Below are 27187 nucleotides of genomic sequence, written 5' to 3' on the forward strand. Positions count from 1 at the left end.
GGACTTTTCTACATTAGTAAACAGAACTGCAAACCTTGTAAAGGTTGTTCTGCAGTCTTTACAGTTCATTGTATTACTTAATGATCACGTCTCTGACTCTTCTCTCTCTCTCTCTCTCTCTCTCTCTCTCTCTCTCTCTCTCTCTCTCTCTCTCTCTCCATACACACACACACACACACACACACACACACACACACACACACCCCTGTTTACTAAGTGGCTGTTTTATTGTCTCTATTATGTTGCAAACTTTTAGAGGCCCCAGCCAATATCCTGCCAGCACAGGTGAGCAAACAAAGTCTCAAAAATTCTCTGATGTTAAATTGTGTACATGGGCAGGTTGACGAACTTTATGTAAGTTAGTAGTGGAAAGAAAGTTTTGTTAGCAAATTCAGAAGGAAAAGGCAAGAGAGATCCTCCAAATACAGTTTAGAATCTTTTTCTTCTGTCTTCAGGATCCAGATTCCATGATACTTCCTTCAAAAGTCTTATCTAGCCAGCGATATGCTCATAAATGCTCCACAAACTGCTCTATGAAGAAAGGTGCCAACTTATAACATTGTCAGATCCATGCGGTGAGCTCTCCAGGCGTGGCTGCTGGAAGCATCCATCCTGGTGGCACCATATGTGCAGAGGGGAGGCCACACACCTGGGCTGGCTCCTGGACCCCACTCTCCCCCGCTCTGCTGTCACGACTCATCGGTACTTCGTGACCCCCATGTCTCTGCTTTTCAATTTAAACTACTGCATCAGTCTAATTCTGCCGGGCTAGTCTACCTTTCCACTACAACTATAAGAACTATGAAGACAGGACTATAAATCCACCACAGAACCATTTACAAAAAAGTCAACTCTGTGTGCATGCATGCATGTGGGTATGTGTGTGACAGACAGAAACATATGCAATCTTTCATCTAATTGAAGCCTTTAAAATATTTAAATCTTTGTGATTTCTACTAGTTTATTTACATCCTAGGTGCTCTAAATCTCTGCATTCAACAAAGTCTCACTGTGTGGCTGAATGGCGGAAACAGAAACCCTGTTGTTTGGACAGTAAACTGAGGGGGCACATTACCACTGAGCTATGTCACCAGATCATGTCATTTTTTATTTTGCAACAAGATCTTACTAAGGCTGGCCTCAAATTCATGATCCTATTTCCTCAACCTCTCCAGTCACTGTTATTATAGGGGCCAACCTTCAGACCTAGCAGTAACTCCTATTATTAACAAATCGCCTGCAAAACTCAGCCTCCTTTACAGAGGAATGGCCATACACCAGGGTCCTAACCATTTGAGAAAAAGAATAGAAATTGTGACAGCTTCTGATAGCTCTGTTGAGGAGTCAGATAGCAGACGTGCTCTTTCTTTCTTTATGCAGTCTAGAATAGCTGATACCAAAGTACCAATTCTTGTCCAATAAGCAAATGTGCAAATAGAGGCCACTTTTGGTGTCTCAGCTGGTCAAAAGGATCCTGAGGAAACTCCGGAGTGGAACTCATCTATTAATAGCCCACCTCTGGCAACTGATATAAGAGAAACCAGCATCTACTTTGTTTAAGCTATTATTACCTATTATTCCACATCTGTTAGAGTTGAATTTTATCTGAAAGGACACACCATGCACAATATAATAAATATCTGCAACCCTGAATATTGACACAAGTCAAAATATTCTGCTTCCAGAGTGACCCAGAGCCATTTCATAACACAATGACTCATGACCTTACTTGTCTCTCCAAAAGTTGTGACCCCAATGTCCACAAACGTCTTCAATGCCAGTCTTCACATGATCAAAAAACTAAAACAGAAAAAGCAGGCTCATTGATTAGCTATTACCTGAAGTCAGCAATTTTTAATTTATAATCATGACTCAACTGCAATGACCCTAACAGTTGTGGTTTCTTATTGTCGGTTTATTTTTCTGAAAGCAATACAACCAACAATTTGACTTCCAATTAGAGGAGATGTTGGTTATATCAATATTCAGCAATTACTATCTCAATTATTTTGACCATCATAAGAGTTTGTTCATAAGTTTGAAAAATATGAAAAATGGCAAGAATTGTCAAAATGGTAAAAAGTGTGCAGAAACATTTTTAGACTGAAGGAAGTAAAGAGGGAGTTTCTTGCGCCCTCTGTTGATACAGGAGTTTAGCAAGCTGGCTTGGAGATGCCATCGTGGGATTATGATTACTATGATGCTCCCACGCAGACCTGCTCCAGCCTGGCACCCGCGGCCATTCCTTTCTTCTGCAAATGAGCAATGGGGTGTCAAGTTGTTTTAATGATTCGAATATTTCTTTCTTTGTTCATGTGAGTGTCACACTTCATCAGCACCTACCCGGCAGTGGATCTCTTCACTGACAGCCTGCTGCTTCTTATTCGATCTCTTGACATCAAGGAACTCCACCAGTGGCCGGATGGTTATCCCCTACAAAGAAAAAAACATTATGTGAACCTTCTTATAAAATAAAATTAAAAATTCAATAACAACTCCTCCTAAATTTTGATGACCAATAACAAAATGTATTTTGCTGCCACAATTAAAAAAATAAACTAAACGGAACATTTTGTTAATTTTTTCTTCCTTTTTGACAGCTGGCTTACTTTTGGAAGACCATGTCCTAACACAAAAGAATAGATTAAAATGGAAGAAATGACAATGATTCTAAGAATACTAGAGTATGATCCAGTTTGGAAGAATCACCTACTTCTTGTATGGTCCACAGAAAAACTTCAACAATTCTTTCATTTGCTTATTTATCAAGACAATTTTAACTAAGTTCCTACTGCATCCATGCCAGGGGCTTGGACATTTGGAACACAGTGATTAACACTTCAGTAGCTCAGCTCTGAGACTTTGGAGTCTAATACAAAGTCAGATCTATCCAACAGCAACTAAAGCAGGGACAAGAGGAATGAGAAAGAGAACACAGGCCAGAGGTCAAGGAAAGCTTCATACGGAGAAGCGCTCCACAGGAGTGTTGAAGTGTCTCCAAGCAGTGACCTCAGGGAGGCCAAGGGCCAGCACTGGTGAGGAGCATGAAGTAAATCTGGGCATGTTCATGAATGAATTTGCGAAACGGAAAGAATAATCAGCTCTTCAGTAAACCAAAACAAGAAAAAGAAATTCTCTAATGTGTCCAAAGTTTTCTACCACAGTGTGACAGCGAATATCTCAATTAATGATAGAACAGTAAAAGCATTTCCATGAGAGAGCTCCCTGTCTGCCATTCAGCACAGCTCTGCATGTCCCAGTCCATTCAACAAGAACAGGCAAGGAAGGGGTAGGTGGGAAGACTTTTGTCGCCATAGAGGGTGATCTACTTTTCTGTCCAAAAAATGAAGATAAGATTTAAAAAGTGATGAATATAAAATGAACTTGCACGATCCATTCCATATACTTATTTAAAGATATAAAAGAATATGTAACAGCAATGAAAAAAAAAGTATATGGTATAACCAGGACATGTTAGTATACAATAATATGTTAAATATATTAGTATATTATATAGATAGTAAACACACACACACACACATTAGATACACATTAGATACATGAGTATGTGTGCATGTCTGTGAATATAGATTTGGATACACATGAACCCTATAACAAACACATAAACTCTTATGAAGCAAACTATAACATTTAAAGGATTTGAAAGATTTGAGTGTAAAAAAAAAGACATATACAGTTCCTAGATAGGATCACAAAATTCTGATGACAAATTGCTTCTCAATTATCATGTTTATGCAATGTAATTCCAATACTATATTGACAAGGATTTTTAACAGAATTTGAGAAATTGATTTTAAATTAACCTGAAAGAGTAAATGAAATCAGAAAATTGTAGAAAAAGGAGGGTGAGGGGGGAATTTACAGATGCAGAATGAATCACTAGCCAATAAACCTAAAAGTATGTGACAAGGCACCAAAGTAGGGCAGTTGGGGAGGCAGTGAGAGAGGGGGTGCAAGAAGTCTGCTTAGGGTCTTGCTCCATGGGTAGAGAACAGGAAGAAATGCTGAGTTTGCGGGAGAGGAGTGGAAGATACAATAAGGTCTAATCCATAGCATTTTGGTTTCTTTCTTAAAAGTCCACGTCTTTAAGAATGCATTTGACAATGTAAACACACATACACACAACTTTCTTTTTTTTTTTTTTTTTTTTGCGGGGGCTGGGGGAGAGCAGGGATTGAACCCAGGGGCACTTAACCACTGAGGCACATCCCCAGCTCGTTTTTTAAATTATTATTTGTTTTATTTTGAGACAGGGTCTCAGTAAGTTGCTCAGGGCCTCACTAAGTTGCTGAGGCTGGCTTTGAACAGGTAATCCTCCACTTCAGCCTCCCTCCCGAGATGTGGGATTATAGGTGGGCACCACCACACCCAGCACACACCCACTTTTAAAGGGAGGTCCTAGGTTTTGTTCCATCCATCCAGCTCTGGACATTTTTCATCTTACTTTCATTTCAACTTTCTGAAAGGCAAAGTGACCTTGGCCAAATTTGGCAATTTGTGTTCTCCTTGTATTCCAGTCCACCACTTTGCAGTAACAGGAAGTAATAACAGTTTCCAATCAACACATGTTCTGTCATTTTTAATTTATGTAAATTAAAATGGGTCTAAATCTGTGGCTTTCAGAGATGGCTGAGATCGCTGAGTTGCATATTCCAAAAGGCCACTTGCGTGATAATAATTCAAGGAAAAGTCAGGAGAATGCAGGCAACTTTGAAACTTGTACAATATCTTCTACACTAACTGCCGCTTCCCATGTTTGTCTCCCTGTCAGTGTTCAGTTAGTAAAGAACAAGTGAGTGTCCAGTGTTTGGAAATACAGAGAATAAATAAAAAAAAGATAAGGTGTGCACATATAAATATGGAGCAACAAATCCCACCATATGTACAACTGTAATGCACCAATAAGAAATGTGGAAAAATATCATTGGGTACAGTGGCGCACACCTTTCATCCCAGCAGCTGGGGAGGCTGAGTCAGGAGGATCAAGAGTTCAAAGCCAGCTTCAGCAAAAGCGAGGTGCTAAGCAACTCAGTGAGACTCTGTCTCTAATAAAATACAAAATGCCTGGGGTTAATTGTCCCTGAGTTCAATCCATGGTACCCCCCAATATATATATATAAAGAAAGACAGGGCCCATGTCCAGTCCCAGTCCTCACATTGCTTCCTTCCACTAGACAGATAATCTGGAAGTCAATGTGCTAATTGAATAAGTCACAGCTCATCAACTCCAAGAAGGAAGTGTGGATACCACCCAGATCAACTCAGGTTTCTTGAAGTATGACATAGTTAAGTTTATCATTAATAAGCATACAAATGTGAGCTTGTGTAGAGTTCCTTTTAATATCTGCCCCATCTCCTTGAATAATTTACAGTTGTCACGGTATGTTGCCTTCTCTCCCCTCTTCCTTTCCTTCCTCCTTCAGTGCAATGGAGGCAGAAGACACGGCATTTGTGGATGCCACTTTTAGCTAAGCTGACTGTTATAGTCTAGGAACCAGGATCTCTGGTTGGGAGGAAGAGAGAGAAATACAAACACACACAAACACAAAACATAGGTAACCTTTGACAAAGCACCTTATTTGATCACCGTGGAACATTTTTAGTTAAGTCAACTGGAGAGCAATTTGATAAGGCTTAGAAAGGTAAGTTAAATTTTCTCCTGTTCATCTGGCTTTAGCACAGTCGACATCATACCTTACAGGCAGGATAAACTGTGAGACTCACCGGGCAGCAGTGCAGGGAGAATAATAGGGAGGTGAGATTTGTTTTTCCTCTCGTTCTGTCTCTGCTTTCCTCCTACTCTACATTCCTCTGCTCACATTAATGTGATGGAGAAAGAAAGAAAGGGGAAAAAAAACCTGTTGTGTGGTTAAAATGAGCATTCATTTGGTGTGCTCTTTGGCAAGGGGATGAATTATTGTTTTGGAAATCAAACAATCAAGGATGAGGAGAAACTGCTTTCTACCTCCTTGCAGACTTAGCAGTCTGTTCCCAGAAAAACTTGAAGAAACTATGTTCATTTATTTTAGAAAGTCCCTACCATTGCTAACCTATCTTACATAAGGCTTTTCTCACGTTACAGACTTGATCACGAAGATTTCAAAACCAGTTGCCCAATAGCATTGTTTGAGAATGGCATACATGGAGTAAGAATCACAGAGGGTTGGAGCAGGTGTCCCTGGCCCCTGGCTGTTGGTCTTTGAGCACTCACCACCCTGCACAGTGGTGACCTGTAGGACATCCATCTTCTCCTAAACCACTTCTTTTACTGTACCACTGTATTTAAACAGGACTTATACTTTGAAAAAAAAAAAAACTAAAACAAAGCCATCTTTTGACAGACATGCTCCTCTGCTCACTACCCCTTTCTCTGCCAGACTTCCATGAAACTTCCAGTATCACCTCTCTCCAGCGTCTCTCTTCTTCTTCTTGAACCCCATCAGTGGAGTTTCACCCTCACCATCCGACCCGTGAGGGTCCTTGTGAAGGGGCTGCTCCTCCCCACATTGCTGTCTCCCACAGTCCACTCTCCATTCACTCTTTGCTTGAACTCATAGCTGCTTTGGCAGAGTTTCTAGAACCTTCTCCTTCTTGAACACTTCCTTCAGTACTGCTGCATCACCCCGTCCTGCGGCTAGTTCTTTACTGTTCCCTTTGTTCAATCTCCTCCCGGCAACCTAGCTCACCAAGGTTCTCGGCATCTTCTCAATTCTCCAATATTGCAGGGTTTCAGGGTTCAGTCCCCAATGCCTCTTTTGTATACTCCCTCCCCATCATTTGCTGAATGATTTTTTCCAGACCCAGGCTTTCAAAGCTGCGTATAGACAGATGGATTCCCAGTTTACATTTCCCACTCTGGCTTCTCCCATAAACTCCAGGCTTATGCATCCTTACCTACGCAACATCTCTTCCAATGGGTACACATCTAAGATTCAACACTTGATTTTCCTTCGAACTCAACAGCGCCCTCAGTATTTTCCACCAAATTAAATGTCACATTCTTTATTTGATTGCTCAGTCAAAAACACTAGGAAACTTATTGTTCTTCTCACTTCCTAAATTATTCACCGACATCTCTCCATTTTAAAAATGCCTGATTATTTTGCTTATCTTATAATTGGAGCAGAATGAATTATTCTGAACTCTGTGGAATTCTACCTAGTAGTGGTACGCTAATTAAATAAAGGGACAGTGTCATCATGAAATAATATACATGACATATGAAAAGCACATTTGAAGGTCCTCACAATGTTTATAAACTAGTGGGCATCATCCTTTCAGTTTGAGAGGCTAAATTAAAAAAAAAAAGTTTATTTAATTGTCAGGATACCACAAGCCCTGAGTCCCCTATGTTTTTGTAGGGGGCACTGAGAATCACTACTTTTTACCTGGGCCATTCCTCAGGGTTGTAAGCAAGGAGCAACACTGAAAGATAAAGTCAATAGATCCCCACGTTCAGGGTCCACCTCCTGTAATGCAGCCTCGTATGAGCAAATTCATCCTGAGCCCTCTGTCACTTGCACGGGGTCAGAGGCTATGGATGACTGACACAAGGCCACACAAAGATTCTGGCTTTCACCAGGAGTAATAAAGTCTTTTGTCTCTGACCCAGGAGACTTGTAACTTTTACCATCATCTATAAAGCAGTAATAGGATAACTTGTTAGCCTGCATGCTTCAGGCACAATTATTTACAGTAAATTACATCACAAATTTGCAATGGTGGCCAAAAGAGACTATAATCTCTTGAATCCCAGTGGATTAACTGATTTTTTTTTATTTAGTATATTAACTTGTAGAAAACCATGGATTTATGGAATTCTGTTGCTCTGACATGTGTCCACAGTGATTAACTAAGTAATAAATAATAAGTAATACTAAGTTATACTCTATTTTTCCTTCCAAATGAAAGCATATCAAAAGAGTTAATTTTCCTTTCTTCCAATACTATTTTACTTAATGTTGCATATTAAAATATAACAAATCACAAGATTAAAATCCTGTGTCAAGTGTTGCACTTGACATGCATATTCTGTATATCCATACACTACATGAGAGAGAAGTTCCATTAAAGATCTTTCATAGCAAAGTCAACTGAGGGCCACAGGAACTATTAGGACCAACATCAGAATTCAGATCAGATTGGTCTTATTCCAAAATCTGTGCTTTGTATTCTGCACTCTACCTTCCTTAATTTTTAATATAATTTTAAAATGTGAGAAACAGCTTACATTTTATTAAAAAACATCACCAACATTACCAAACATCTAAGGAATCAGAATTGTTTACTCATGCAATATTCCACCAGCAAAACTGTATCCTGATAACATGATCATGTGTTATTCAAATTAGCAACATGATCCAATCAATGCTTAAATTCTCATGACAAATTTATGATATAAAATAATAAACCATATATCACAAGAAATTCTATTGTTAAAGACGTGCTAACTCAACGACACTAAGGTCAGAGGAGCTTATCCTTTAAGAGATACAACAACAAAAGGCAGAAAACAGGTCTTAAAGATGAGTAATAAGTCCATCAGCATAAAAACTGTCATTTGAAAAAAAAATACAGAATTCTTACTTGAAAGGCAAAATGTTATGTATGGATTTATTATTAGTTATTCTCACCACATCTGTAATCTATTATTTCCCTCCAGCTTCTTTCACTGCGTTCCTTAATTTCTGATGTGTTCTGGAGGGTAAAATGTGTATATTTGTGTGTGTGCGCGCACATGTCTAGGGCATGCAGAGTATCACAGGAGCCAGAGGTGGAGAACAGAATGGGACACAGAGGAAGTGGTCAGAGTCAAACAACACACACACGTGGGCCTCCAGTCTGTGCATGTAAAAGGGTGACCCAGAGCTCAGGAAAGGACAGCTTCCAGCGTATGTGGAACTAAGCCATTTCTCTTTTCCCTGGACATCAAAATGAGTTTGGTTGAGCAATCCTTCCACCCAATCAAAGGGAAGACACATGAGCACCTATGTAAGCTCCAAACACCGACCTTCAAATTGTTCCACCTCTGAAGGATTAACTTGACCTGTTCACAATACCGAATCCAGCCAATACAGCTCAACCATCCTTTCTATTTTTCTTCTCTTCATCCTTCTCTTCCTTTCTACCTCCTCCTCTCCTCTCTATACTTGGAGAAGGTTCCCACATCACTGGGAGCAAGTGGACCATCTCCCATGAACTCCCTGGCTTCTCACCTCTCGCTACCCCTCCTCCTACATGCCCTTGGCTTTCTGCATGGTATAAGAGTTACAGATTACGTTTCGGGTTATCCTTGATTCTTCCAAGACAAACAGGAATTCATCTACTTCTTTCCATCTCTCTCACGACTACAGAAGGCCAAATCATCATCATTTCTCACCTGGACTACCACCGTGCAAGCCACCCCAGTTAGTCTCACTGCTTCTATTTTTCTCCTATAATTAATTCATTCTCTCATCCAACAGCCAGTGGTATCTTTTTAAAACATGTCACTCTCCTGCTTCCAATCTTTCTCATCACTCCTCAAATAAAACCACAATGCCCACCTCATCCTCCAAAGCTCAGTAATGCATGCCTTCCTCTGTCTTTCAGTCGTACTCGCTCACTACTCGGTTGGTTCCTTATGTCTATGCCATGAGTTTTCCATGCTAGAGCTTTGTGTCAGCTCTTCCTTCTGTCTGGAATGCTCTTGGCTCAGGTCCTAGTTGACTCCATATCTTTCATATCTCAGATTAATTATCACCTCCACAGGAAGGCATTTGCAAACCTGATCTACATGCCCAATACGTTATGTCCTTGACAGCAGAAATTTTGCATGTTTCCTTTGAGTTATCAGCAACCAGTCCAGTGCACAGGACATAAAAGTTTAGGCCAATCCTACCTGAAGTACGGTCTGCTAATTGATGCTATCCCATGGAGAGCACTGGTCTGCAAACTCTTTGTTATTAGTTGGTGATGATATTGACAAAGAAACATCACCTCTATTAGGTCAGTTATTTTAAAACTAAGCTTATTTATCACATTAAAACTTAAATATGGCATTCGTTCAAAGTGGGTATACAGGAATGTAATATGGGCAAGCACCTATATTTCTGTATTAACACCCAAATCCAAATAGGCAAAAAATCAGGAGTATAACAGTGACACCCTACATTAATCACTGTATACACATTTCATAATTAATATTACACATTTTGCAATACTTTTTTCCTTATGCAATATTTTTTTCTGATTTTAAAAACATGACTTATGTCTAATAAACCTAACTAAAAAATTTAAGCTCCTATGCTTTATTGTCCTGTCTTGAATTCTATCTTTCTCTGAAGTCACATTTGTCATATTTTACAAATGTCTAAGGCCACAATGATGGGGACAGGAGGACTAGTTTTGCACTGCAGGCATATGAAAAGCACTTGTGTAGATGACCATGGCTTGACCTCCCCTTGACTGAGTTCCAGTCTCACTAGACCGACATGATTCCATTTTTGCATTTGGTACTGGTATTTGACAGTCTTGGTTTGGGGAGGATGGAGAAGAGACCCGAAGCCCTGAATGCCTTGCTGGACTCACTGTGTTCAGAGGCAGCAAGTCTAGGAAGAGGAGGTGGTCAGTCGCTCCTGAGGGGTCTTTCCCTTCAGGCATGCTGTTAAGGAGGATTAAAATACTCAAAGAAAAATGGATTCCTTCACAATCCTGCCTCTGGCAAGATGTGAGAGTAGCAAATTGGATGGCCTGTTACAAAGGTCCTCTGAACTTTGAAGATAAAAGATGAAGACAAGGAGTGCGTCTCCCTTGGATACCCGGAAGGCTCCATGGTATTTCATGAGTTTAGGGAGGGGATTCCAACCACTCTGGGAGATTTGAACAAAAAATAATTACACATAACAATAGATGAAACTACAGTCAGTGCCACAGAACATCGGGTCCACAACAGGTCAAATATGTAAGAGTTGCTCTGTAAGATCACCATGGAGCTGAACTATTCCTGTTCCAGGGACAACAGAGCAACATCATAGCTCAGCCATTACTCATGTGTTTGATGGTGGTGTCAACAAACCTACTCCGCTGCCAATCCTAGGTAACATGGCACCTACACCCATGCTCAGCACCACACATGGTACAGGATAATAATAAACAACTGCCACTGGTTTACTTATTTTCTACACTATACCTTTTATCATTATTTTAGAATACACCCCTTCTGCTTTTTTGAAAAAAAAAAAGTTAACTATAAAACAGCCTCAGGCAGGTCCTTCAGGGGGGATTGTAGAAGAAGGCCGGCCGGCCGGCGTTACCACAGAAAGTCACAGCTCCGTGTGGGGTATCACCCCTGAAGACCTTCCACTGGGACAAGATGCACAGGTGGAAGACAATGATGTTGATGATCCTGACCTTGTGCAAGCCCAAGCAGATGGGTGTGTCTGTGTTTTAGTTTAACAAAAATGTTTTGAAAGTTAAACAAATTAAAAATATGTCATACCACACGGCCTCGGTGTATAAGGGGCAGGGCCATCTGGGTTTGTGTGAACATCATGGAACTTCATAGATGAGCTATCCTCACATTGCCTTTCTCAGAGTGTGTTTCCATCGTTCCCCGACACATATACCATTCAGCATCACCTGGTCAGTGCTGTCTTCTCTCAGTAATGACACAGTCTAGGCAGCGAATCCCGGGCTCTACTTTAAGCCTGTAAGTCACTTACAATGTGAGTCCTGGGGTCAGTCTGTCTCTGTCTGTCTGGAAGTCAGCTTGCTTAGCAGGAGGTCACACTGCTAAGAGCATCTTGTCTGAGAGCCTGCCACCCTGTGCTGCAGCCAGTCACTGAAGGACCCGGCACCACAAAGGTGTGAACGTCAGGGACAGTAATGGAAAGTGGTCATCTTCTGAACCCAGGCCAGGGTCTCCCCAGGCGTCCTTCCCCAGGACTCTTGGGGCTCACTGTGCTTGCTCACCGTGGAGAGGCAGGGGCCAATGAGTATGGACTTGCTTTTGGAGAACCGACTAACGGGAAGGAGGGGAGCCATGTCGTGTTACCACACTGAGCATGTACTACACACCAGACTCTCCAGCAGGCACTTCCTTTAGGGTTAAAAGCCAAACTGCTCTTTCTTCTGGTGACTGCTCTGCCTTCTGCTGACTATGTAAAGCTGGCAAGATAACATGACCTCAGTTTCCACGTCCCACTCTACAAAGCAGGGATCATGAACTCCCAGAGTGACACACTATGGAATTGCTACCAAGGCTAAATGGGTTAATGGGCAAGATGCTTAAGTCTGACATAGGCACCTCAGAGGCATTCTGTGACTATTAATAAAAGTAAAAAGGAAAGTTAACAAAAAAAGTAAAAAAGAAAAAAAAATGTGCCTTTCCTTCTTCCTCAGAGATGGCTTGGAGTCCGTCTGCTTATCGGCTTCCCTCTTCTTCCTAGTGTCTTAGGGTTGGGTCATCTCAGAGACCAACCCTTAGCCTTCATTTTTGGTTTCTTCAACATACATTTTCACTCTCTTGATAATCACGTTGAGTCTCGAGACTTCAAATCCCATCTGCTAATGACTGATCTCTTCTCTAGGCTTTGCCCATGCAGCATGTCCACTGGTAGGACTCTCAGACACCCCTAACCCAGCATGCCCACACCTGAGCCAGAAACCTCCTGCTACTGTCCCTTCCCCTTCGCCCCTGAGCAAGACCATCCTTCTAACTCCTCAGGCCAAACTCCTGAAGTCATCTGTGCCTTCTCCTTCCCTCACACCCACAGTAGTCCATGAGGGCACTTGGCAGTGTCCATCTCCAGAACACATTCTAGGACATTCCCACTTCTCACAAGCTCTCCTGCCACCAGCAGGGCCTGCCTGATGTCTGGCTTGGCCTCCACCACGGATCTCCCACGTCCACCCTTTCCTCTTGGTAGACTACTCTCAACACAGGGCCCAGGATGGTCCATTTACAAAATCAGTCAAAACACACCAACTTCTGCATAATACCACCCAATGGCTTCCAGAGAAGAGCCACGGAAGTTAGAGTGACCCTAGCAGCCCTGCGTGATCCGGGACTCCAGAATCTTCCTCAGCTTATACCAGGGACATAAGTTCTTCTGGGACAGGGATCCTCTTACACCTTGCTCATGGGCAGATCCTAAGCTCCCAGAGCACTGCAGGACACACAGTCAGAAACTAGTAAATACTGACTGAATAAGTAGCTGCAAACTATAATCTCCTGAGAGCTGGCACATTGATGGACTCAGAAGGTCAGGCCCAGGACACAGGTCCAGCACACTGGTTGCTCCCGGCGTGAAACTCACATTCACCCAGTCCTCTGTCTTGGGAGAAGCAGTGAGCAGCAATCAACTCCTGTCCAATAACTGTTGGAAGGTCACCGTGCACAACCAGCATCTGAGGGGTAATTTACTAGGTCAGAAGTAAAGCAAATGACTGGGATTAGGAAGTGCAGTTCCTAAGTTTCCAGTAGTAAGCTGAGCTCACTGAGCTGAGTTTCCTTAAATAACCATCCTTCTGTGAAGGCCAAGTGACCAAACTGGACTCTTGTCACTCCCCTGGACCATCCGGTGAATGTGAACCCAGACGGGAAATATCATGTTCCCTCCTAACACGAGCACCAAAGCCTCAACACACTTTGCAAAGGGAGAGATTTCTTTTCTCTTTCTGGAAGAAAGCGCTCGACTCACCAGGATGAAGACAGTGAAGAATATGACCACGATGGCGGCTGTAATGAACAGCTTCTTCCGGGGGAACACGGCGGCCGGGAGGAGAAACACCAGGGCGAAGCAGATGGCGCCTCGGAGCCCTCCGTAGGCAATGATGAACTGATCCTTGAAGGTCAGGGGAATGGTCCGGAACCAGTTGATGACCTGAGTGAGGACAAAGACACCTACGAAGAAAGACAACCCAGAAGGAAGTGGAGTGAGGTCAGCGTGTGCCGGTGTGTGGACTTGGCTGGTTTTCTGTGTCTGTGACAGAACCCAGTATTGAAGAGTCAGCCTCAAGGCCTCCCCCCTTTCCCGGTCTGAGGAGCACTCCTCGGTTCCTGGCTCCGCTCTTACCACTCCAGGTGACGTGGGGGAAAAAGTGGAATCACAGAAGCCAAGGGAGGGAACTTGACTTACAGCAAAGCCAGGAAGACACTTGGGGAAGAAAAGAATATACAAGGAAGGAGGAGAGGAGAAAGGAGGAGAGGAAGAAAGAGATGAGGAAGGAGATGAGAAAGGAGAAGAAGAGGAGAAGAGAAACCAGGAAGAGAAACAAGAGGAAGAGGAAGAAGAAGAAAAAAGAAAAGGAAGAGGAAGGAGGAGAAAGGAGAAGAAGAGAGAGAGAAGATAATGGAGATGGGAAGGGAGAAGAGGAGGAGGAGAAGAAAGAGGAGTAGATAGCAGTATCTAAGGAGGGAGAGGAAACAAAGAAGATGAAGCCACAGCTGTAGCACACAGGGAGGGACCAGAAGAAAGCCCCAAAGCCCCGTTGTGTCAGCGTCCTTGGATGTTTGTACAGCAAACAAGCGCTCATTACCCAGCGCTCGCCAGATGAGACAGAAGGCCAGGGTGAAGCAGACGAAGGCCCAGTTCCACTCATGGTTCTTCCCCACCGTGGACACGCCCATGAAGATGAAGATCAAGGTCTCGCTGACGCTGCTCAGCATCTTCATGAAATACTTGATGGTCGTGTAGGACTTTTGAGACACGTTTTCTTCCACGTACTTATTCATCGTCATGGCACACGCTGTGATTCTAAATGAGAGGACATGGCTTCTGTTTAGAAATGACAAGGATCCTCATCCACACCCCAGAGTGGACACCAGAGAGCTGAATTAGCATTTGACCCTCTACCCATGACCACAGGATGGACTGATTGATTTTTATAAGTGAATGTGATTTGCATATGAACTTTGTAAATACGATGATGATCCCCGGAAATGTTCATTAATACCAGGACTGGAACCATCCTGCTCCGTCCAGTTTGCTCATCACCTCAGACTCCTCACCCAAATACACACTTCCAAAAGTCCTTAAGCATCAGCACATCAGCATCTCTCCTTTTCAGCCTCAAATGAAACAAGTTCAAAATAAATCTGAAACCCATTGTCTTCCTGTAATACAATTTCTTCTCTTAAACTCGATTCCTCTATTATCCAAAGTCCTAAACTATTGCATAAGATCCCAAACTTGCAGTTGGAGTCTCATTGGCCTTCTCTCCTGCACACCTCCTCATATGATTGGGGTCCTGTTGTTTTTGATTTCTTCAACCTGAATATCTCTTGGTCTCACACTTTTTTTTTTTGTTAATCCCAACACCATAGTTTTGGGTCTCATTTCTGTGTTATCTATTATATCTACTACTGTGAGATTCAAAATGTCTAATAGGCTCTGGGAATTCCTAAAGGAAAGAAACTATTTTGCTCCCCCCCCCCACCACCTCCAGCATTTGGTTCCAAAACTTGGGGACCTTTATTCCACTCTCATACTGACTATTTCAATGTGGAGCCTTTGCACACTCTGGGAAAAGGTCCAGCCCCAGTCCTAAGTTGGATACCCCATGCTCTTCACACACTGTCCTTGGGGGACAACTGCAGTATCACTGGCCCCAAGCCTGATGCTCACCACATGCCTCAGCTGTCTGGAATTTGCCAAATGTGCCCTTGATCTTGGTTACCTTCTTGCCTTCTGCACACCTGGCCTCCTCCCTGTCCACTATATCACCCTGACCAACTCAGATGCCATCCGCAGAGGGAAACAACTCACACTAGGGTCCATCTAAGACACCTACAGTAGTTACTATAAAGCATCAAAAGGACTTCATTGTCTGAAGGTGCTGTAAAATGGAAGAGGAAGACAGACGGAAAGTGAGCCACCCCACCTTCCACACAGTGACGACCAGCGGCCAGTCATGATCTCTGAAGGGCTCCACATTCCCACAACTCAAGAGCCACAGTGACCCTACGTGCACCTCCCCTCTCTACCCCGCCTCTTGGTCCCCCTCATCCCAAGAATATATCTGGTACTTTAAGGAGCTCTGCCTACCTTGAGCATCAGAACAGGCAGAAGGAGGTGGGCCTTGGGGTACTCTGAGTTAGGGCAACCACAAATTTGTTTCACTGCAAAAAACAGACCTGTTTCATGCATGGAAAGCAGGTGTGTTTATTCTTGTGCCCCCTATGAAAACAAACAGATTCTACCAATGCAAGGATCATGACTTTAGCCACAATGTCACTGCCTCCAGAACAAGTAGGTGTTTCTTTTAGCCTTATGTGAGTAGAGAAAGCACCATTTATGTGATTTCCCAACAGAAAGAGTGGCCTTATTAAATGCACTAATAAATTTCAGCAGACACTCTCTTTCTCTCTCTCTCTCTCTCTCTCTCTCTCTCTCTCTCTCTCTCTCTGTAAAGCCTTTGCATAGCTGAGGAGTTATCTAATAATAGTCCATGTTTACAGCACCTTTACTATGTGCCAAGGTTCTGTGCAAACACTTTGTGTGGATTATGTCAGGTAAACCTCATAGCAAGTTTACAAGGCAAGTTCTATTGTCATGCTCATTTTTATAAATGGGAGAACAAAGGCAGACAGAGGTCCAGTTACTCAAGATCACACAGCTCATAAATGGTGGTGCCAGGGTGTACGGCAGGCAGGCGGCTTGCAAACCAGTGCCCATGCAGGATTACTTAACTTTCACCCTGCCCATATTCTTGGTGAGCGCAGTGGTCTATGATGGGAGGGGTCTTCCTGTCCCTGACATGCCCTGAATGGTCCATTCTCAGGCACAAGCCTGTGTTCATGTCCTGACTGCTGGAAGAAACGACCACCAATGTAAGTTGTTTAGAACACACACTTATCACCTTCTACCTCCAGAAGTCAGAAACCCAAAATCATTTTCCCAAGGCGAGGCTGGGTTCCTTCTCGGGAGTCCCAGAGAAATCTCTTCCTCACTTTTTCTAGTTTCTAGAGGTTGCTTAAATTTTCTGACTTGTGGTCACATCACCCTGCTCCCCTAACCACATCTCCTCTGACTTCAATTCCCCTCCCTCTCTCTCATGAGAATCCCATGATTACTGAAAGCCCCCTGGATAACTCAGTCCGACCTCCTTATCTCCAGATTCTAATTTAGGTTCATTAGCAATGTCCCTCTTGCCTCGTGAGAGAAGATCTCAGCACACGTTCCAATAATTAAAATATGGATATCTCTGGGGGCCACTAGCTAAGGTGTATTGCTAAAAATTTTCATCATTAATACTTTGGCCTAATTTTTCTTTAACCAGACTATATGGAAGTAAGATTTCCAAATATGAAATAACAAGGGCAAAAGTTAGATTAAATTAAGAATCTGAATGGGAACTGTTTTGTAAAGAAAAGACATATACACAACTCAAGCCAGTGGGCCTTTCTCAAACACTGAAAGTAGAAAATCAGTAACAGGTATCTTTTATACTGGTTATTCTACCCCTGGAAACTCTTTAATTCTATGCAAAAGGTGCTTCAGATGGGGTGTGCTGTGAAGTTATAGTATAGACAGATGTGGAGAATAAAGGACACCAAAACAGCCTTTACCCAGTTCTACCCTGAAACTTTCATTTTACATAATTAAGCAATCTTAGTTATAGAGTTGAGACCCTTCTTCCTTCCTTATTTGTATCAGATTACCTGAAATACACCCTGGACCACAGTGATTAGCTGTGTAATCTTGATTAACTAAACCTCTGGATGCCTTTGCTCTCCCATTTATAAAAGTGGGAATGATAACAGAACATGCTCCCTTAAACCTGCTGAGAGGTTTAACTGACATGACCATACAATGTGTTTGCACAGTACCCAACACAGCAAAGGTCCTGTTAATGTGCACTATTATTAGATAAGCCCTTGTTTCTTACATCCCTCTTGGATTTTGATTTTTTTTTTTATCATTTGAAAACCGATATTCACAAGTTTGAGAAATAGTGCTTTTTTTGTGAATGTACTAAACACTTCCCTCTGAAATCATGCACACATCATTTATCGGGCAAGAAGTAAACCACTCGGGCAAAAACTCATCTTTAGTTCACTACATGAGCAATTAACAAACATCTCTAATTAGAAATGACTGAAAGCAAAGCTTTGTTGCAGGAATAATAAATGAATGAATTTTACACGAATGTCCACAGGGTCCCTTTCCGTTGCTTTTGTATCATGAACATGACACCAGAAGAGAGGCTCATGCTGGCCAGGCACCCTGCTGTAACCTGACACAGTTTCCTACCAGCATCACTTAGTAGGGAAGAACACCCCAGGGAGGTATGGAAGGCCCTGGCACCCAATAGTGCCCTACTCAGGAAGTGTGTGCCTGTGTACAGCACTGAAGCATCTTCGGGGGCAAATGTTTCACAATTCTCATTCTTGTCTGTCATGTAAATCTGACACACATAACCACTCAAGCAAGGGACCTGGAGGTGTTTTCCTGGCAAGAGATTTTTTGTTGTTGCAATCTACTGTGACCAGAAGTCAAAGCACCTCGCCTTCACTATGTTGTAATTCCACTAACTTCAAATGAGCTAATCTCTCTACAGTAGGGAGGTACAGGCAATACATTCTCCCAGGAACAGAGAAGAATAAAACTTTTGTCTCCTCCAACACAGTAAATCAGATTCCCCATCATTTTTCTAGAAGAATCACAAGACAATTAATTAGAGAGTTGGCAAAAGGTGTGGGCTAGGGTGTGCCACTCCTCAGCTTTACCCAGTTTGGAGGATGTGGCCAGGAGTGTTCTTGGGTACTATCTCATGTCATGGCACAGTACAGTAGCATGACGTGGAGAAGTGAGATTTCTTCATTCCTCATCACATGAAGATTTTATACCTGAAACCCACAACTTGTTATACTCATTCTGTAACATCGATGTCATAACATCCACACCAAAATGAAAGCCTAAACTCATTATGTTTTATAGTTGAATTTCTTAACCCCGAAGTGTTCTTCAGAAAAAAAAAAAACTATAGGCCTTTAATATTCCCAGGATAACCTTGATTTTATTAGCTTGTATCCTTGAACCATCCCCTCCCTCTCCACTGCACGTCACTCTTTCCTAATGTACACATGAGTTAACATGATTGTGAACAGCAGTTCAATATCAACCCACATTTTCTGAGCATCTTCTCTGGGCCAGTTTCTGAGCTGGGATCGACGAAGATGAAAGCAAGTTAGAGACTACTGAACCATCAGGAGCCCTCATTGTAGGATGAAAAGAGTCCTAAAGAGCCCTCTGTCCCACAGAGCTGCATGGTCTAGGGATGAGCAAGGAGAAGGATGCTTTGGAAGTGCAGGGAAGGAAAGGCCCCCTCTGCCACACAGCGGGGACATCTGTGCAAAATCTCCATCAGCAAATGAGGGCTCAGCAAGCAAGGAAAGGAAGAGGGACGTCAACTGTCCCTCAGTACCTGCAGGGGTTGGGTTCCTGGAGCCCCCATAGAAAGCCTGAGGCTTCTCAAGTCCTCTTTACAAAATGGCACAATATTGACATATTTCCTACATGCATCCTAGATGTATATAGATGACTTATCATACCTAATGTCATGTAAATATATGTAAGTGGGTATTATCCTGTATGGATAAGGGGACAATGGCAAGGAAAGAAGAGGTTTGCACCTGTCTAGAATAGAACAGTCAGGTACAGAATTCACTGGTGGATTCTGCTGGGTTGTTACCTGGGTTCACTGTAATGTAAATGGATGGTGATTGTCATCATTTAGGAGATGGAGAATATTTTTGATCTGCAGTTGGTGGAACCCATGGATGTGGACTCTGCAAATATGGAGGACTGACTGTCATTCAAGGAAAAAACGTGGGCATGGACAAAGGTAGGAAGGAAATGAAGAAGTTGGCATCTTCAGGGACCTGCTGACTGATTCTGCTACCTGGAGGAAAGGGAGAGGACAATATTCAGAGGTGATGACGGAAGAAGTTAGGGGTGAGATAATGACATGTTAATACTTAAAGTTTAAAGGCTTCAATTTCATTCAAAAGACTGAAGGAGAATGTGAAAAATTATATCTTTGATTATATAACTAATATAAAAATGATAAGATCATCTCTAGTCTATATCTCCATCTCTTCAAAGATTACAACCGGAAACTCCAACAAGAAAAAGAAAATTATTTTCATGGTTAGTGCGGTATATGGCACAAATGCCTTCTGAGTCAGTAACTGCATGGATGGGTTGTTAATGGAAATGGTAGGGTGATGTGAAAAGATCTATATTTTAGGAAGAGAACTCTGAAGGACATGTGGAGGGGAGATTTGGAGGGGCATGGGCCTGGAGGATGGAGATAATTTGTTCCCTACAATGATTCCTCATTTTATCTTCAGGATCCCTTGTAGCACCTGGTCCATCTGACATTCCAAAACACGCCCATGTTTTGACAGGTGGGACCACAAGGAGGTCAGTCATGTATAGAATTCACTGGTGGATTCTGCTTTGTTATTATCTTGACTCCCTTTAACATAAATGTATGGTGATTATCACCAATTTAGAGATGGAGAAGTGAAAGCACTGTAATTAGTGGGTTTTGCACTCACCACCAATTGAAGTTTTCTTCATTCCTGTATCACTCAAAATACAGTATAGGGGAAAATCAGGCCAGCTAATACCACCTCCAAAGCCTTCAGGGGAAAGACAGGCTTTCTATTTAGCTATTCCACTATCTGAGTAGAAAATCCCAATCAATACTTTTCTCTATGGTACTCCTTGGCTCCAATAGAGCTCAGTGAAGCCTGCCTTCTATGGAAGTTGGTTTTCCTTCCTCAGAATGTGTGCTTTGGGAGAGAATGGGCCCACATTCACCTCTGCTTGGCATGTTTCTGTGTCTGTGGTGGTATCACGTTCAGGTTCAGTGAGTGTTGGCCACGAGTAGTACCAGGAAGGTCCAGAGTGCTTGGTTTAGGTTCTGATCTTCAGAATCAAAGGGATCAGGTTTCAGTGTGGAAGGGGGGACAGTGAAGGCAGATTTCTGGCTGGGAAGTCAATATATAATTACACGTGTGTATACATACTGTTCACAGCAAATGGTAACGAGACTACACAAGTGATTTCTCTCTAAAATACAAATGCCTTTTCTTTTTTTAAAGTGTGATCAATTTTCTACTTTCTGTCCTCAGATCAGAACACTCTTCCTGGAATCTGAACTGCTTAGAGTGAGTTAGACCAATGAAATGTTGCAAAATTCATTTGTTCCTCTTCCATATCTATACATGATCTTTAAAAGTATGAATGAAAGGAAACTATAGTCCAACTAGTACATCCTCAATTAAAACTCTGCAAAATGTGAAGGCATACTCAATGCCAAGAACTAGCAATGAAGAAGACGATTAAAAAACTTTCCATGTATTGATTAAAGTCAGGTCTTGCGGTGTCTCAGTGTACACTGAATGGACTCAGAATAAAGTACTCACTCATGTGAAGTAAATTAATTCTTCCAGGGCATGAATTTACTATAGAGTGAATTGCCTCTTCCAGGAAACCTGACAACCAAGAGAAAGTGAACTTGACATATGAGAAAATGCAAAGAAAAAAAATTGTTTTTCAAAGGAGGACCCAAGCATACATACCGAAGAACGACCTTTCTTAAAATACCAAAAATGAAATAAGGAAATTTGAAGTATCATACATGGTGCATCATTCATGTAGCCTAACTCGTTTTGGGGGTTCTCGGGATTATTATTTTTTTTCTCCTTTATAAATGTTTCCAGTGCCATTCAACTAATGTTTATGTATCACTTATTGGCACCTAAGGCGATCCTGGTTTCATGGGGACAGAACATGCAAAGAATCACAACTCGCTGTCAAAAGTGTCAGGCAACATAGGACCTGTGGAGTTTATTGACACTTTGGGGGAACTGTTGAGAAAGGCTTCGAAGGGCAGGAGATTTGGAAAGACCTGGATGACGGGGTTAAAGTTCTCCTGGTGGAGAACTCTAGGTGTGTGCTGGAGGGAGGCTGCAGGGGGGTTCTCCATAGGAGGCCACCAGTCCTGAAACGGATGTACACACAGAGTACCTCCAGGGCTCCACATGAGCCCAGGGAACATCAGCACAAGCCACTGCTTTCTGAAAGCTCCCACACGTATATCTGGAGACCACAGGATGACTGGAAGTGCTTAGGAAAACACAAATGCCTGGTCCCCACCCAAGACCTCAGAGAATTCTCCTGTTTGAGTAGGACTCTCTGGCTGAGGCCGGGGGTTCCACTTCTAACGATCTTCCCAGGTGATTTCTGACTATACCAAAGTGTGGAGAAAGCAAGTGCGGTTATAGACACAGGGTAGGGGGGAAGAAGGGGAAGGAGGAAAAGGGCTGAAGCTTGGATCGTTTTACTTAAAGTTTGATTGAAGGGTGAACATGACGCTAACGTGGGGTTTGGAGGACTCCTGTGGATCTGATGACACAGTTATCAATTCTTCCTTCCTGGGACTCCACCTGAGCATCTTCACTCTGCTGTATAGGGTCATTTCCTCCCTGCACAGGTGTTTCTGAGCCCTGGGGCAGCTGAACAGCTTAGGGGTATGACCTCCAGCTTGTATCTCCATGGTATCGTTAAAATATCATCATTATGCCCAGCACGGGGGCACATGTCTGTGATCCCAGGAACTCGGGAGGCAGAGGCAGGAGGATGGTAAACTCAAAGGCAGCCTCGGCAACTTATCATCAGTTGTATGTGTATGTGTAGTGGTCTAAACAGTTCTAAGCAGTCTGATCATGTACTCACCATAAAAGAGAAACACAATTATGTCATTTCTTTGCTCAAAGATCCCAATGACTCCCAACTGACTATACAACAAGAGGCCAGGATGGCCCTTCTCAGCACCCTAGAGTTCAGCTTCTTAGAAGCAGAAGAGCATTTTTTTTCCCTTTGATTTCCCTTCTCCCTCTTCCCACAATGTCCTCCTCTTCATCACTGAGGCTTCAGCTCTAGGGGGTCAGCTTTCCTTGATAACTTGCAACCCCGTCTGCGATGGCCATTTCAAAGCGAGTTGAAGTTCACTGCCTTCTGCTGGTCACAGACCTACTTCTCCAGCCACAAGGGCTGGTCCTACGATACAGTGTGATCCAATCAAGAGTCTCCAAAGCCCTGGACCAATCATAGTCTTTCCTTTGAATTTTTCTCCCCCACAGGTTCTGGTTAGATCTCACTCTACTCTCAGTGTCAAGGGTTCTGATATATAAGTCCCAATCTGTCTGTAACTCTGGTTTTATGCTCTGGAAATGATTGACCTAAAAGATGCCGTCACACAAAGAAAGACAATATTGACGGAGGTACGGTCCAGTGGACTTGGGAGACCCTAGTCCTGTCATCCTAGAACCAGATCCACACCCGTCCACTTCAGGAATTTACTTATTTACATAACTCAGTAAGTCCCCCTTCTTCTAGCTTCATCTGGTTCAATTCAGGTTCCCCTCCTCGAAGCAGGGCTTCCTTCTCCTGTTGGAGTTGGACTCTTGGCTGCAAGGACACCAGATGACTCAAGTCACCTCAAATAGCTGGGGATAAACCGAGAGGACACGTCACTTGGCCTGGTCTCCCCGGAACACTGAAAGAAGTCAGACCCCATGTCTGACCGAGGTAAGGAGAAAGTGGCCACAGAAAGAAAGACCACAAGAAACCTCAAGGCATCAAGAGTTTGCTCCCAGCCTCTCCTCTCCAGAGACCAACAGAGGAGGCTTCCTGCATCCCACCAGGTCAGCTTCCCCCCTGGGTAGAGGGCGGCTGAGAAGTAAACAGGTGGATTAAGACAAGGGGAAGGAGACCTACTGTGTCATGGAAGAGCAGTCCTTGACCGTCTGGGTGAGTCACATTGCTGTCATTGAAACACCCAGAACAAACAACCTAAAAGAAGGAAATGTTGACTTTGGCTCACGGTTTCAGAGGTTTCAGACCATGGTCACTTGGCTCTGTCACCTTAGGCCTGTGTCAGGGGAGCACAGGAGATCCTGGGTGCATGGCAGAGCTGCTGCTCACCTCACAGTGGCCAGGAGCAAAGAGAGAGAGAGGAAGGGGCAGAGGGACAATATGCCCTGCAAGGACACTCCCTGCCCCACCTCTCAAAGGCTCCCAACTAACAATGGCACCACAGGCTGGCAACCAAGATGGAAGCCTCAACAACCTTGTCTCCAAGGTGCTGAAACAGATTTAAAGCTGTGTCCTAACACGTCATTTTCAGAAGCCCTAACTAGGCATTCACAGTTCACCTCATTGCAATTTCAGTTCACTGACTTATTTTTTTTTTTTAAGAAAAAGAAATTTTTAAGCAATACTGCAAAACTTTCCATTTCTCATTTATTATCTAGTTTTACATTATGGCCTACCTAAGGAGAGAAAGTAATATTATTTTGTACAATATTCTTGAAACTTAACCCAGCAGTGAAATGATTTTTTTTTTAGGTGACCATAAAGAACAGTCAAGAAAACTGTCTCAGAAGCAATGTGGTGACAGCATTATCCTTTCATGAACATGCCTCCATTCTTCAAATAGATCTTAGAGAATCAATTCTTAATCCAGCAGCAAATTTTGGAATTTTGGTGTCCCTTAAATTTAACACGCAAACAACTTTTTTTCCCCTTACCTGAAGAATTCCCTACTATCCCTATAATCTACACTAAAGGAGAAAAGTCCTAACAACCTGAAAAACAATATCCATATGCTACAAGTGTCACCATAGGAATGTAATGCATTGATTTTTCACAAGCCAATCATATTCGGAATTTATTGGACTTGTGAATTCTATCAATGTATTCTTGAAAATCAACTCTTCTGCTTGTGTGTCATAAAGAGAATCAGAAACACATTAGGAGATAGGGAAAGATTGACCTGCCTTAAAGTCTATCCCTAATAATCTTTAACTATGGAGTATGCTTAGAGTTTTCTTCCCTCCCTCCTTTCTTTCTATCTCTCCCCTTTCTTTTATTCTTTCTTTCTTTTTTGTTTTTTTGCTTCCACCAAAAATCAAGGATCTCTTGAGAATAAAAACCTAGTGCCCTTAATTTACAGCTTCTACTCTTCCTCAATTAAGTGAAAACAAAGATGTAAATATTGTCTTTATGTTGCTTTACCTCTTAGAAGATGAGGCAAGAAAATCCATTATTTTGAATGTTGAATACTGAATAAGTTTGCAAAATAAGTTCACACACACACCCACACACACACACACACACACACACACCCACACACATGCACACCAGCCCAGGGGACCTGTTTTAAAAGTATTTTTCTCACTCCCTTGAGAGTCACAACTTTCCCCCAAAGAGAATTCCACCCCTCATCCAACTTTGGAAGATGTTTCAATCAAAACCCCTGAGGGCTGGGGTGTGGCTCAGCAGGGGGGTGGGGGTGGGGGGAGTGGGGGGGGTGGGGGGGTGGGGGTGGGGGTGGGGGGTTTGCAGCAGGAGCAAAGCCCTGGGTTCCCTAGACATCTGAAAAGAAAACAAAACAAAAGCCCTGAGTGTGGACCTTGGCTAACCTCTGCCTCTTCTCAAGGTGGCTTCAATCTGTGGTCTTAGTTACCGCCAGCCATCTGAGGAGAATGCTCCACTTTCCTCCCCTTCTCTCCTTCCTCCTTCCTTCCCAATCTTCCCCGTTCTCAAGACATGTTCCTTACCAAGACCTTCATGACCACTGATGGAGGGAAAACAGTTCTCTGCTATTTTCCTATGTTTTCGAGCTCTACTTTTTTTTCTTTTGCTTTATCACTGGGAATAAAAGTTCCTCCAAGTCTTCAGAAATCCAAATAGCAAAAACTAATGGTGAGCTCTACCATATACCATCCCACAGAAATAGAATCGGAGGTGTGTGTGTGTGTGTGTGTGTGAGATTTTCAATTTTCTAGTCACTGTTGTTCAAACAGAAGAAAAAGATGAAGTGGATTTTTAAACGGTATGCATTTAACCCACGATAATGACAGATCATCATGTCATCACCCAATCAATCTCAAAATCACCAATAGTCTACCATCATTTTTCCTTCTAAGTTTCATAAATCTGTCATGTGTCTTCACCTCAGAGCATTGTTCACTTTGGACTAATCACATTTCAAGTGCTGCAAAGCCACTGCTGACTGGTGGCCAATCCTTTGGGCCTGTGGAAATAGAGAAGTGACAGAATTTTTTGTTTTGTTTTTGTTTGTTTGTTTGCTTACCCTTTAAGAAACCAAGAAAACGCTAGGGTTTGTCAATTGAATCTATTCCATTAAATAGGTCAAGCCCTAAAAATGAACACAAATAATTTCACGAGTTATTTACAACCCAGGGCTAAGCTTTAGCATTTCAGATTTCCTTCCTTCCTTTTCTACTTGTACCTGGCAGTTTAGACATTGATGCAAAAGAAAATCAAAGACAATAATAAGCTTTCTAATCATTCTTTGTCTTTACTCTTTTCTTAAGTTATATAGGAAATTAAGGGATATATGCAGTTATAGTTTGGATCTTAAATGTCCCCCAGATGCCCACGTCTTAAGGGGTTGGTCCCCAGTCTTTAATGCTATTGGGAGGTAGTGGACCCTTTAGGAGCCAAGGCCTGAGGGTCATTGAGGGTGTGCCCTTGAAGGGGGCATTGGGACCCTGGTTGTCTCCTATCTCTCTTTCTCTTCCCAGTCACCATGAGGCAAGCAACTTTGCTCCATCACATGCTCTATCATGAAGTTCTGCATCACCAAAGGCCCTAAAGCAAGAGTCAATCAGCGGTACATGGAAATCTCCAAAACTGTGAGCCAAAATAAAACTTTCTTCCTTTCAAGTTGAATATCTCAAGCACTATGTCACAGGAATTGAAAGCTGACTGGCACATACATTTTGTTTTCCTATTATGTATCTATTTCCGGCCTTATTTTATTATCCTACCACTTGTTCAGTGTTTATGTTTAGGTGGGCATACCTGATTTTTAAATGGCTTAGTTTTGAAAGGTCTCTGATAAAAGTGAAGATATACACCATAATGAAAAGTAAAGTTATTATTTTCCAGGATAATTGAAGATACAGTGACCCAGTGAAGTACAGGGACCATGGAGGCACAGATCTCAGACTACAGCCTTGACCCCTCCAGCCCTTCCATCCAACTCTCAGCCTGCTGGTCCTTCACACGTCAAAAGATCGATCTAGTGGCTCCTTGGGTTCAAAAGTGTGTTATAAATATGAGGTTCTGTGTAATGT

At 42.7% G+C, this 27187-nt stretch overlaps 1 protein-coding gene across 3 annotated transcripts in view; it reads right to left on the minus strand.

The window, feature by feature from the left end:
- Positions 1 to 27187, minus strand: part of Slc9a2 (solute carrier family 9 member A2) — an 85180-nt gene that overhangs the window by 14913 nt on the left and 43080 nt on the right. For all 3 annotated transcript variants that reach the window (XM_078028736.1, XM_040270828.2, XM_005338492.5), the window contains exons 4-7: positions 14542 to 14759; positions 13704 to 13906; positions 2344 to 2433; positions 1730 to 1800 (exon numbers count right to left, since the gene is read on the minus strand). In XM_078028736.1, coding sequence (XP_077884862.1) covers positions 1730 to 1800; positions 2344 to 2433; positions 13704 to 13906; positions 14542 to 14759 — 582 coding nt within the window. The remainder of the gene's footprint in view (positions 1 to 1729; positions 1801 to 2343; positions 2434 to 13703; positions 13907 to 14541; positions 14760 to 27187) is intronic.

Source organism: Ictidomys tridecemlineatus, chromosome 12, assembly GCF_052094955.1.
Source record: "Ictidomys tridecemlineatus isolate mIctTri1 chromosome 12, mIctTri1.hap1, whole genome shotgun sequence".
Lineage (NCBI taxonomy): Eukaryota > Metazoa > Chordata > Mammalia > Rodentia > Sciuridae > Ictidomys > Ictidomys tridecemlineatus.